Source organism: Myotis brandtii, unplaced genomic scaffold (genome assembly GCF_000412655.1).
Source record: "Myotis brandtii unplaced genomic scaffold, ASM41265v1 scaffold215, whole genome shotgun sequence".
Classification (NCBI taxonomy): domain Eukaryota; kingdom Metazoa; phylum Chordata; class Mammalia; order Chiroptera; family Vespertilionidae; genus Myotis; species Myotis brandtii.
Window position 1 is genome coordinate 2,694,597 of NW_005358043.1, and position 12,722 is coordinate 2,707,318.

Here is a 12,722-nt window from a genome sequence, read left to right on the forward strand (position 1 = left end):
TCAGGGTGGGCTGGCCAGACCCCACCTATGCACGAATTCATGCACCAGGCCTCCAGTTATACTAAATAATGCTGCTAAGAACATAAGGGGAACATATATTCTTTCAAATTAGTATTTTGGGTTACTTTGGATATATTTCCAGAAGTGGGATCACTGGATCAAAAGGCAATTCCATTTTAAAATTTTTGAGCAAACACCATACTGTTTTCCACAGTGGCTGCACCAGTCTGCATTCCCACCAATAATGTATGAGGGTTCCCTTTTCTTCACATTCTTGCCAGTGCTTGTTTGTTGGTTTATTGATAGCCATTCTGACAGGCATGAGGAGATGTCTCACTGTATTGTGCTTTTAATTTGCATCTCTCTGATGATTAGTGATGTTGAGCATTTTTTCATATGTCTCTTGGCCATCTGTATGTTCTCTTTGGAGAAGTGTCTATTCAGGTCCTTTGCCCATTTTTTAATTTGGTTGTTTGTCCTCTTGAGGTTGTTTGTCTTGTTGAGTAGTGTAAGTTTTTTACACATCTTGGAAATTAACCCCCTTATCAGATGTGTCATTGGTAAATATGGTCTCCCATTCAGTGGGATCTCTTTTCATTTTGTTGATGGTTTCTTCTTCTGTACAAAAGCTTTTTAGTTTGATATAGTCCTATTTGTTTATTTTTTTCTTTTGTTTCCCTTGCCTAAGGAGATATATCTTCAAAAATATTGCTACGAGAAATTTCTGAGATTTTACTGCCTATGGTTTCTTCAAGGATTTTTATGGTTTTGTGACATATTTCAGTCTTTAGTCCAATTTGAGTTTATTCTTGTGTCTGGTATAAGTTGGTGGTCTAGTTTCATTTTTTTGCATGTATTTGGTCTAATTTTTCCAACACCATTTATTGAAGAGACTGAGACTCCACCAAAAATTATTAGACCTAATAAATGAATTTGGAAAAGTAGTAAGATATAAAATTAATATTCAGAAATTGGCAGGAGTGAGCTGGGAGAAGTCAGTGGGGGAAAAGGAGACATATGTAATACTTTCAACAATAAAGAATTTTTTAAAAAAGAAATCAGTGGCATTTTTATACATCAATAATAAACTGTTACAGAGAGAAATTAAGAAAACAATCTCACTTACTATTGCAACAACAACAGCAACAAAAAGGTACCAGGAATAAATTTAGCCAAGCAGGTAAAAGATCTGTACTTGAAAATTATAAGATACTGAAGAAAGAAATTGAGGAAGATACAAATAAGCAAAAGCATATACCATATTCATGGATAGGAAAAATTAACACCATTAAAATGTCCATACTATCCAAAGCAATATACAAATTCAGCACAATTGCTATTAAAATACCAATGGCATAGCTCACAGATCTAGAACAAAAATTTCAAAAATTTATACAGAACCATGAAAAACCCGGAATGGCCTCAGTAGTCTTGAGAAAGAAAAACAAAGTTGGAGGTATCACACTACCTGATAATTAAGCTATACTACAAAGCCATAGTACTCAAAACAGCATGGTACTGGCATAACAACAGACATATAGATCAATGGAACAGAATAGAGAGCAGAGAAATAAACCCGCCTTTTTGGTCAATTAATATTTGACAAAGGAGGAAAGAACATGGAATGGAGTAAAGTGGTACCTCTTCTCATCTCACAGATCAGTTTACAAATGCAGAAGCAGAGACAGGGAGGTTAAGTAACTTCCCACTAGAGTCTAGTGACTAGACACACAGCTGGTCAATGGTAAAGATGGCATATGAGCCCAAGGTCCAGCTGAATCCATAGCCTACAGAAGGAAGTGGAGCTCTGTGCTCTACAGTAAGAATTAAAGGCTGTTTTATACACACATATCCATATATCTATATATATAAAAGCCTAATATACAAATTGTCCCCGCGAGAGTTAGACTGGGAGACCGATCCCTGATGTGTGCTGACCACTAGGGGGCAGTGCAGAACAAAGGAAGGCCCAAGCCAGCTGCTGGAGGGCTAGGCCTAGGGACCCTAGCCATGTACAAATTTTGTGCACCAGACCTCAAGTATAAACACATATACTAGTATATGATTATGTTATTACTAGAGGCCTAGTGCATGAATTCGTGCGCAGGTGGGGTCCAGCCAGCCCACCCCAATCTGGGCCAATTGAGCCAGTCTGTCCATGGGGAGGGCATGCAGGAGGTTGGCTGGCCAGCCCCGCCCCCAATCGGGGGAGGGGCAATTGGGGGCGGGGCCAGCCGGTGGGAGGAGCCGCAGGCAGTTGGAAGGCTGGCCCCACCCCCTGGTCAAACTCCTGGTCAAGGGAACAATTTGCATATTAGCCTTTTATTATATAGGATAATGTATATTTCTATTATAATGTATATTATTATAATTAATATATTACACATGTATATATACATGTAAATATTGACACACTAATAAAAATATGAGAAGTTACAAGTAAAATCACTAGGAAGAAACACTTATGAGCTGGTGGTCCCTTTAAGTACAATCTTAAATTCCACACTTAAAACTTTGAAGTTAGAAGAGACAAGGAATTGAATGTGCATCCTTCTAAAGGATTTTATTTACTAACTGGCTCAGGTTGGTGAAGGAGTGTTTGCTTTGTTTAATCAATTAGAATTATTTATGCTCTACAAACAAAAAAATTATTATCTTCTAAGTAATGTAGTGTTGTTATTAACACAGATCTAATAAAATTGAATATTAAGTCATTTTACATGTTCTGATGGCCTTGGAGGAGAAGGAAGATCCAGTTTTTGCATTTACTTTTCTGAACCTTTTCATGGGTCTATAATACCCCTATTTTTTAGGTAAAATTATTCAATATAAAAGGCTAAAAAAAAACCTGTTTGGGTTTCGGCTTTTAGTTTTGCCTTGGCCAAAGAAGTGCAGCATCAATTGGCAAGGCCATTTTGATTCATTTATTTTCCATTTGTGAACTGGAAAGTGATACCTGCCTGGCTAAGAGAAAGTGATGAGAAGGATACCTGTTGTACTGGATATGAATTGCTTTGAGTTCTTTGAAAAAAGATAAGCCTATGAATTCTAGTTAACATTATGAGGAAGTGCTGAGTGTATGTGCCCTTCTGGTTGGCATTCCATGAAATGCACTGAACAGGCCTCTGGACTGTTGATAAGGTCCCAACTTCCTAACTGAACTCATTCCACTAAAACATGAGGTCTAACTGGGAGTGATTACATCTCTAAGTGTTAGCAGCTGGTTACCCGGTCTGTCTGAATGTCCTGGATAAGGATGGAGGTGGCTTTGTGAGGAGGACAGGAGGTGGGAGTTTCCACGCTGCTGTCCTGTCAGCAGGGTGTTCTTTGGCTCAGGTTGGCATCCCAGAGACGCTGGCTAATCCTCTGCAATTTCCCCCAAGGAGACCACATCCGTTTTCCTGTAAACACCCTCAGATTTGAGGAAGATGGGATAAATCTGATTAGCTGGGTCCATACGTTTCTCTCAGCTTCACCAGAACTAGTGTGCATTTCAAGAACACGGAATAAATGCCACAAAAACAGATCACATACTATAGAAAATAACTCTCTGGAAAAATACTTTTCAAATAATCCTCTAAAAACTAGCTTTCCTAAAACTCCATGCCACTTAAATTCTAGATGATACATCTTTTTATTTAAAATTTCATCTTATACACCTGCTCCCTCTAGTGGTATAAAAAAGCTTGAGTTGCCAAGGATCTGAAAATAGATTTGGAAAACAGAATTTAGAGAAACAATTAGAAAGTTCCAAAGCAGCAATGGAAATAACTTGAAAAAAAAACTTGAAACAAGCAAATTGAATAAACAGTGGGAAAACACTGTAATTAATTCTTACTGATAGTCAAATCACATAGAAAGCTTTACAGTTAATAAGTAGTCCTAATATCTCTCCAGGGCTGTTTTTGAGAGACATCTGTCAAAAATGTAGTATTATGACCTTAGAAGAGTGAAAAGTGAAAGTTTAATAAACAGCTAGTTTAATTTATATTTATAACAAAGTGAAAATTAGAAAAGGAAGCTCTTCAAGTTCAGAAGCCTCCTCTTTCCAGGTCACACGTCCTTAATGTTGAATTTTCCTGAGAATAACTTCATTCAAGGACCGAGCTTCTTTTCAGGTTTAGTTCTGTAGGAAACCATTGTGACTTAACTGCATGCCCTTAGAGTTATCAGGTTGCCAAGCTGTACGTTGGTAAATCCCCTTGAAAACTAAAGCAGGCCAGTTTGTCGGGGTATTTGTGCATGTACATGGATATGTGTGCATGTGCATATGTGTTTTTTTTAAATATATTTTTATTAAAAAACTGTGGTACATCTATATAATGGAATACTACACTGCTGAAAAAAAGGAAGGAACTCATACCATTTGCAACAGCATGGATGGATCTAGAGAGCATTATGCTAAGTGAAATAAGTCAGTCAGAGAAAGATAAATATCACATCATCTCACTCATTTGTGTATTATAATGAACAACATAAACCGATAAACAAAAACAGATCCAGAGACAGAGAAGCGTCAATCAGATGCTCAAACCTCAGAGGGAAGGTAGAGGAGGTTGGGGGTAAGGGGGAGAGATCAACCAAAGAACCTGTATGCATGCATATAAGCCTAACCAATGGACGCAGACAACAGGGGGTGAGGGTGAGGGCAGGACTGGGGGGAGGGGAGGCAATAGGAAGATATGGATACATATGTAATACCTTAATCAATAAAGAAAAAATATTTTTTATTGATTTCAGAGAGGAAGAGAGAGGTAGAGAGATAGAAACATCAATGATGAGAGAGAATCATTGATCGGCTGCCACCTGCATGTCCCACACTGGGGATGGAACCCGCGACCCAGGCATATGCCCTGACTGGGAATCTAACCCTGACCTCCTGGTTCATAGGTCGATGCTCAACCAGTGAGCCACCCCACCTGGCCACATATGTGTTTTAATTGCAATTGAGTTTCTTTGAAAAGACCTTTCCTTTTTTTTCTTACCCCAACACATATGAGCTGTTCAGCCATCACTCATGCACCCACTCCACCCCCATAGGTGAACATAACTGCTTGTTGCTGACAGTTCTGAAACAGAGCTGTCATTCAAGAGTGGCAGCTCTGCAGGGCTTCACTGCCCCAGCATGCCACTTTCCTGGTTGTCATTCATCGGAAAGCACCTGCTTTGCTCTGTGACTGTCATGCAGCCTGGGCATGCATCAGAACGTACTCCACCCCCAGCATCAAATTGAGATGTCCAAGTAGCGTGCATGGAGCCTGCAGAATCGAGGCACCAACATGGCAGAAGGGACACTGCTGAGAAGGCACATGCGGTGCTCTAAACAGTACTTCTCAGACGTCATTGTGCATATGGACCACCTGCAGCAATTGTTAACATACAGCTTCTGATAGTCGGGCTGGGCTGGGGCCTGAGATTCTGCATTTCCAATAAGCTCCCAGGTAATGCTTAGGCTCCTGGTCCATGGACTACACTTTGAGTAGCAAGGCACTAGAGCAGGGGTCCTCAAACTTTTTAAACAGGGGGCCAGTTCACTGTCCCTCAGACCGTTGGAGGGCCGGACTATAGTTTAAAAAAAAAACTATGAACAAATTCCTATGCACACTGCACATATCTTAATTTGGAAGTAACAAAACAAAACGGGAACAAATATAATATTTGTATTTGCATGTGGCCCGAGGGCCGTAGTTTGAGGACCCCTGAAAACAAAACGGGAACAAATACAATATTTGTATTTGCATGTGGCCCACGGGCCGTAGTTTGAGGACCCCTGCACTAGAGTATACCAGTTTTCAGAAACTATTCTTTTATGAATAGTTGAGAATTAAAAACCCTGGGAACCGTGAATCTGCACATCTTGCGACTGTTTACAAGCAAAATAGTGCATAAGCCACCACCAGAAGTCCTACTTTTCACATAATAGGAACATTTTAAATTGGCAAGTTCCTTTATAAACTTAAAATTACAAGATGGTCATGAATCACACACAATTTCTCATCTATTAAAGCATGGCTTTAAATTAGCAACATCTAGTTAACCACCTTTTAAAGATCTTCCTAGCCCTGGTTTATTAATGCAGCATATTTTAAATAAGTCCCATGATTTAAGTAAACCAAAACTAGTGGTGTGGGCAGATGGTAGAAGGAGCACCATCACAAAACCTGCCACTCAGAGTGTAACAGATGACCGTGGCAGCCCAGAACTATCCCTTTGTTCATTTTGCTAATGAGTGTCCTCATTGCTGTGAGAGTCTGAATAGTTAATTACTTGCAGTTCCTACAGTGAACAGATGGCGGGGACAGAGCTAAAGGTTAACCTTAGAAGAACAGGAGCTGTAGATGGCTATGTGGAGAAAATAAATCTGAGTTAAATGTGTTTTCCTTGTTTCCTACTTTTAAACAATATTTTTTAGAAAATGAACTTAGGTATTAGCTGCTGCCAGTTACAAATTTTAGACTTCACCTGATTAATTCAAATAGTTCTTGTTTATTTTATGGCAACGGCACTCATGTAATCCACTGTGGATGTTCGTATTTTGTCACTGTTAGGAAACGTATGCATAAGCCTAGCAAGGCAAATATTACTTGTTTGTTATTTAAAAACCCTTTTAGACCATAAATCAATAAATTTCTTTTTAGTCTGTAAATATATTCTGTAATCATTTCAAATTTAACCCTGTGGGACAAGACATTAATAACTGGATTTCTGCGCTAATAAGAAAACATAACTATTAGATATTTAGTTAAGAATGAATCAAGCTCAAATAATTTAAATGAAATGGTGAATCAAACTCATGAAGATTTGTAATTGGGCTTAGGCAAAACTTAACATTATTTTAAATATTAACTCTGACCTAACTACTTCACTAAGTTGCTTGATTTGTAAGAAATTATTGTTATACAAGACATTATACACACTTATTTTTCTTTTAGGCCATTATGAGCACAGAGGAAAATATTTTTTTGAAACTATTTTAATAATTTACTCCCAGGTATCTCTAAAGTTAAGTAAAAATACAATTCCAAAAGGAAAGCAGCACATTGGGAGGAATGATTTTGGTTTTGAGGCGAAACCTTATTCTTGTGTATCTGCAGCCATGACATTGCTATGGAAAGATAGGTTAGAATTCATCTAAAGATTACTTCAAAGTTCAAAAGTATTTCTAGTGTCTATCGATTTTGAAGCAAGGCATGTAGAACCTTCTATCTCTTTTAGCCTAATATAATGACCTGTAAGCATACTCTTTAATAGTTTGAGATGGCATAATCAGGTTAATATTTTACCACCATGAAGCATAAAGTTCTGCACCAGCTTCCCCAATCCATTACATCTTAATTTTAAAAGTAACGTGTGGCAGTAAAATGTAGACAGCCGTAAGCGAGTATACTCAGACGTCTCCAATAGCTTTGAAACAAGACAAGAAGAAGAAGAAGAAAAGAAGAGTCGCTGTCCCAATAAGCTTCTATTGCGTAAGAAAAAGCCTCTCCCATAATGGACGTGGCAAGGTTTAAACAAAAGACTCACATAATAAAAATGTAAATGAGTTTGCTTTACTAAAACTATAACTTTAAAGTCTTTTGTTGTAAGTTATCCTGAAACCTTCTTACAAGGTAATCACTGTTTGCATAGAGATTTAAACCGAAGTCTTCAATAGCATTAAACGCCTGCACAGCCCCAGTGTGACAGGCATGCAAAGCCATGTTAATGTTCAGAATATGAATTGCCTCTGGGTGGCTCCTCCACCAAGCAGAAAACCAACTGTGTGGATATCCGAGTGCCTGATGGACTCCATGCGGCTCCCAGCCTGAAAACGTCACCACTTTGACATGTGATGTGCTCCTCATGACACCGGCAGCGCTGACACTGAGAGATGCCACAAAGGCAACAAGCCTCCCTCCTTCACGGTGCACTTTGCCACCCCCTGCCGCTGCCCGTCCACGGTCTCCCCAGCCTGCCTAGTTACAGGCAGACAGCACTTCAGACACACACAGGGGGAAATGTGGGTGAGGGGCCCCAGCTGCCTCCCCGGACATAGCCTCCATAATGAATTGACCTGAATGATGAGGGCACACAAACAGTATGATATGCATTATTCCTGTCAATAAAATGTCCCCATGTGCTGTGGTCTTTGTACAGAATGTACTGCAGCCTTTCTTCCAGCAAGCTCTATTTAATCCCCTTCCTTTTTGCTATTCATATTGTAAGTGTGTAATAGAATTCAGAAAATTATATGATAGCTCTTCTGTATCTGTCTTGTCTTGTGCTGCATATTTAAATTCTTGGCTCCCTGCTTACAAATATGGAATTCCCCATCTTTCAGGAAGCTTTGGCAACAGAGGCCGACCCTGAAAAAGCTTCAGTGAAGGATCATTTGGAGTACAAAGTGGAAAATGAGAGACTGCTTCAAGTCGTTGCAGAACTCGAAGAAGTAGCCCAACTCAATCTAAAAGAAAATGCATTTTTAGGTAATATTTTAAAGTCATTTTTAAGGGAAATCTATATATTGGGCACTTTATAAAATTCATAGCTATGTTTGTCTTTTCCAAACACACATTTGTCTGGTTATTTACATTTGAAAGATCAGTTTGATAGCCATCTTTGATTTTCATTTAAAATGGCATTTCTTGCTTGGGACAGGGAATATATGTAAATATTATAATTATACTCCTGAGCCATGTCATTTTAACTCAGGGCTTTTCTAAGTTTTTTTCTTTCAAGCCAAGCATTGACCTTTGAAAAAATGTGCTAATCCATGCTCTATTTTACTTAGAAATGTTATAAAACAGAAACCTTTGCCAATTTCAGTTTCTTATGCTTAATTAGTTATGTAAAATTTAAAACTTATAAATACATATTGAGGTATGGCTTGTGGAGAAACAGGGTTAGCCCTTCAGAAATATATGCTCTGACTTACTACTTAATTATCTTCAATTTTTGGTACAGATTTTCAGTACAAATGTTCATTTGTATCCCCCCTTTTTTACATACCATAAACATTGGTGAGAGTTTCATTTTAACCTCCAAAGTTATATTGCTTTAAGCAGTTTTTTTTCACTGACTGTTATCTTTGTATTTATATTAATTATATAATGTTGCTCTTCATCTGCAGTATGAAAGGTAACGAGTAAGCAATAAAGAAGTCACAAAATATAGATAAAATCATTTCTATTACCATATCTCTTAAATATACAGTTGTACTGTGCCAACGTAGTTTGGCTTTTCTTCTGATGTGGTGTAATAGTGCTCTTTTAGGTCCTGGTAGTGCTGACTGAGTCAAAACGTGCCACCTGCCGAAGCACTTTGTATAGGCTGTGACCAGCAGCAAAAGTGTCCATGGCGAGTATTGATGAAAAGCTTTCAGCCCTCGGCCACACTTGGATCTTGAACTTAGTTCTTAATCCCTATCTGACCAGCCTTCTTAACAGCAGGAAGAAGGCTGTGAGTGTCAAGGGCAGTTGTGAAGGTCACAGTCCTGCTAGGACTTGCGTCCACCATGCCTGCCAGTGGTGTACAGCCTGCCTGGAAGCAGGAAGTTTGAATACAGGGCATAAACTTGTAATTTCATGGTTGGTCTCTCTCTCTTTTTGTTTATAGAAGATGAAATTATGAATCTGAAAGAGACGGTAGAAAAGGATCAGAAAACCATTCAAAGGGTACTGTAACTTTTTTACATTGATGAATGACTCTTTTAAATTAAAATATCAGCCCAATTGGCGAAATAACGCTGCGCCCCACTTGTCCTGTGATGTCAAGTCGATTTCTCATTATTCGGGCAAGGTCTTAGTAATGAATAAGGATTCTGTCTTGGTATTGAATTAATGTATAGATACTCCTTTTATTTGGGATAACTAAGAGTCTCTCTTGTTGATTGTAAGGAATCGAAAACTTACAGGGCAGGGAGGGCAGAGATGTGTCTGTGGAAAAATTATATTGTTAAGAGTGAGCAGTCAGATTCTCAGGTCAGATGGTGGTTTATGTTCATTTTTCGGTACATGAATTAACTGGGCTTACGTTACCCAGGAAGTTTGCATTTAGAACAGGGAATTCTTTGGTGTCATAAAGATCAAGATTTCCGAAAAAACCAAGATGGCGGCATAGGTTAACGCTGGAGTTTGCTGCCTCGAACAACCACTTCAAAAATACAACTAAAAGACCAATTGGCGAAATAACGCTGCGCCCCACTTGTCCTGTGATGTCAAGTCGATTTCTCATTATTCGGGCAAGGTCTTAGTAATGAATAAGGATTCTGTCTTGGTATTGAATTAATGTATAGATACTCCTTTTATTTGGGATAACTAAGAGTCTCTCTTGTTGATTGTAAGGAATCGAAAACTTACAGGGCAGGGAGGGCAGAGATGTGTCTGTGGAAAAATTATATTGTTAAGAGTGAGCAGTCAGATTCTCAGGTCAGATGGTGGTTTATGTTCATTTTTCGGTACATGAATTAACTGGGCTTACGTTACCCAGGAAGTTTGCATTTAGAACAGGGAATTCTTTGGTGTCATAAAGATCAAGATTTCCTAGTGCACTCAATGCAGCAGGACCCAGGCCAGGGGCTCTGCTTTGTGCTTTCTTAGCCCAATGTCCCGCCCCTACTGCAGCCCCCGAAACACTTTTCTGTGAGGTCCGTCTTCCCTGCGGTACCTTAGCCCCGCGAGGGCAGAGACTGCGCGCTCTTGGTCTCTGGCACAGTCCCAGTGCTGAGCACAGCGCGTGGCACACTTACTCACAAATACCCTTGGAGCCTTTCATAGCGTGAGAATGTACTTAGAATCCATAACATTTACAGAATTTACAGGTGAAAAAGTGGATTTACCTCCCTGAATTATTCTAAATAAACATACCTGCTTTCTATGAACTGAATCGAGTATCAGTTTCTAATTAAAAATTAATTAAAATTAGACAAAATTAACAGTTCTTCGATCATATTAACCCCATTTCCAGGGCTCATGGGCCTACGTTTAGGTTCAGTTTTCAACCTGATTTTGCAGTTTAGGGTATTCTTTTTTTTTTTTAAATATATTTTATTGATTCTCCACAGAGAAGAAGGGAGAGAGATAGAGAGCTAGAAACATCGATCAGCTGCCTCCCGCACACCCCCCACTGGGGATGTGCCCGCAACCAAGGCACATGCCCCTGACCGGAATCGAACCCGGGACCCTTCAGTCCGCAGGCCGACGCTCTATCCACTGAGCCAAACTGGTTCCAGCAGTTTAGGGTATTCTTATGTTTTAGGTAAAATTATTTCAAAAAAACTATATTTTAAAGACATGGCCACCCTGACGGGTCAGATTTGGGAGATGTTTTCTCTGGTAACTGAATCTGCCATACGTTTTCACAAAGTGCTTTCCTGTTCTTGTGCTGCACCCTGTTTGCAGTGGTGGCGGCAAAATCCCCTTCTCACAGAGCTAGCAGAGTCTGTACACAGACAAGTCTAAACTCGGCATCAAGCTCTAAGGTGGAAAATAAAATCTCAGCTTGACAGTGTCACTTAAGAATCTACAAGGGAACCGTCCCAGTTCATTTAAACGTTTCCCAAAGCTATTTCGTCTAGTTGTCACGTAGAGATAAGGACTATATGGACTATAATAGAAGTCTGCACATAGAGAAGAGATGCCTGGAAGGTTCTATGAAGGGTTTGCAAACAGTTCCACATCCGTCTCACACTCTTTTACTTGAGCTGATTTTTCCAGGAGGTAAGAGGGTAGAAGAGCTGGGTACATCAGAGTGTGATTACATCATGAGTGAGAGATGTTTGTGGGCCTGTTTGTGATTTGGTATGGCTAGGTCTGAGGCAGGAATCTGGGGAGACCATGTGGTGAGAATTTGTGGTGGGGTAGGAAGAGGGGAAGTTGGGGTGTGGGGTGTGGGGAAGAGGTACGCAGGAAATGGAGGAATGGAAAGGGCAGCTCGGAAACCTCTGGATAAGTCACGTGCTCCCTTTTTTCGCCATGGTTGCAATTAAATGCAAGTTGAAAACGGGACTGAACTTGGGAAGGCTGACCTCTTACCGCCTGTCCGAGCTAAAAATTATCCATTATGTAGCTTCACTGTTTTAGTTCCAATAATCTAACAACAGCTGAATCTGTATTCCAGCTGTGGCCACAATAAGAATTTCTTTCTGGGAGGGAGACAGACCAGCAGTCAGAGATTACGGCCCAGGGTGTGGTTGGCTTCAGGAGGCAGGTGGCACCAAGTGCACAGTGGGCACGCCCAGCCTGAGGAGTGCGGGGCCAGGGAAGGTTGGAGGAAGGGCACTGAGCTGACTCCTGAAAGAGAGGTTGGAATTCCAGGCAAGGATGAGGGGGAGGTGGCCAGGGTAAGAAACATGCCAAAGGGAAGTAAATGTGTGTGGTTTGCAATAGCTGAAGGGCACCTGAGAATAAGGGGTGTTGGGGAGCAGGGCACCTGGTAGAGGATTATGATTCATTCCAAGAGGTTTGAATGACCTTCCTTGTGCACTGGGGGGCTCTGAACATTGGGGCAGGATCCGATGTGTGTTTCCTAAAGAAAACACATGGGAAGGAGGAAAATCCAGAGCGAGAGAGATGAGTTAAGAGTTACTTGGAGAAAGCATGGAAACTATACGATCCTGAAACAAAAGGAGGACAGTGACATTGGGGATCATGGGAAGGGATGCACTCAAAAGATGATTCGGCAGCCATGGCTCTGGTCACGGGTAAGGTTGGAGGTGAAATGATAAAGGAGAGAGAGGGAGGGAG

General features: G+C 40.2%; 1 protein-coding gene across 1 annotated transcript in view; it reads left to right on the forward strand.

Annotated features, from left to right (window-relative positions):
• Positions 1–12,722, forward strand: part of LOC102256196 (chromosome unknown open reading frame, human C10orf67) — a 104,929-nt gene that overhangs the window by 36,115 nt on the left and 56,092 nt on the right. Inside the window, exons 6-7 of the mRNA XM_014539383.1 lie at positions 8,321–8,465; positions 9,595–9,653. Of these exons, the coding sequence (XP_014394869.1) occupies positions 8,321–8,465; positions 9,595–9,653 (204 nt within the window). The remainder of the gene's footprint in view (positions 1–8,320; positions 8,466–9,594; positions 9,654–12,722) is intronic.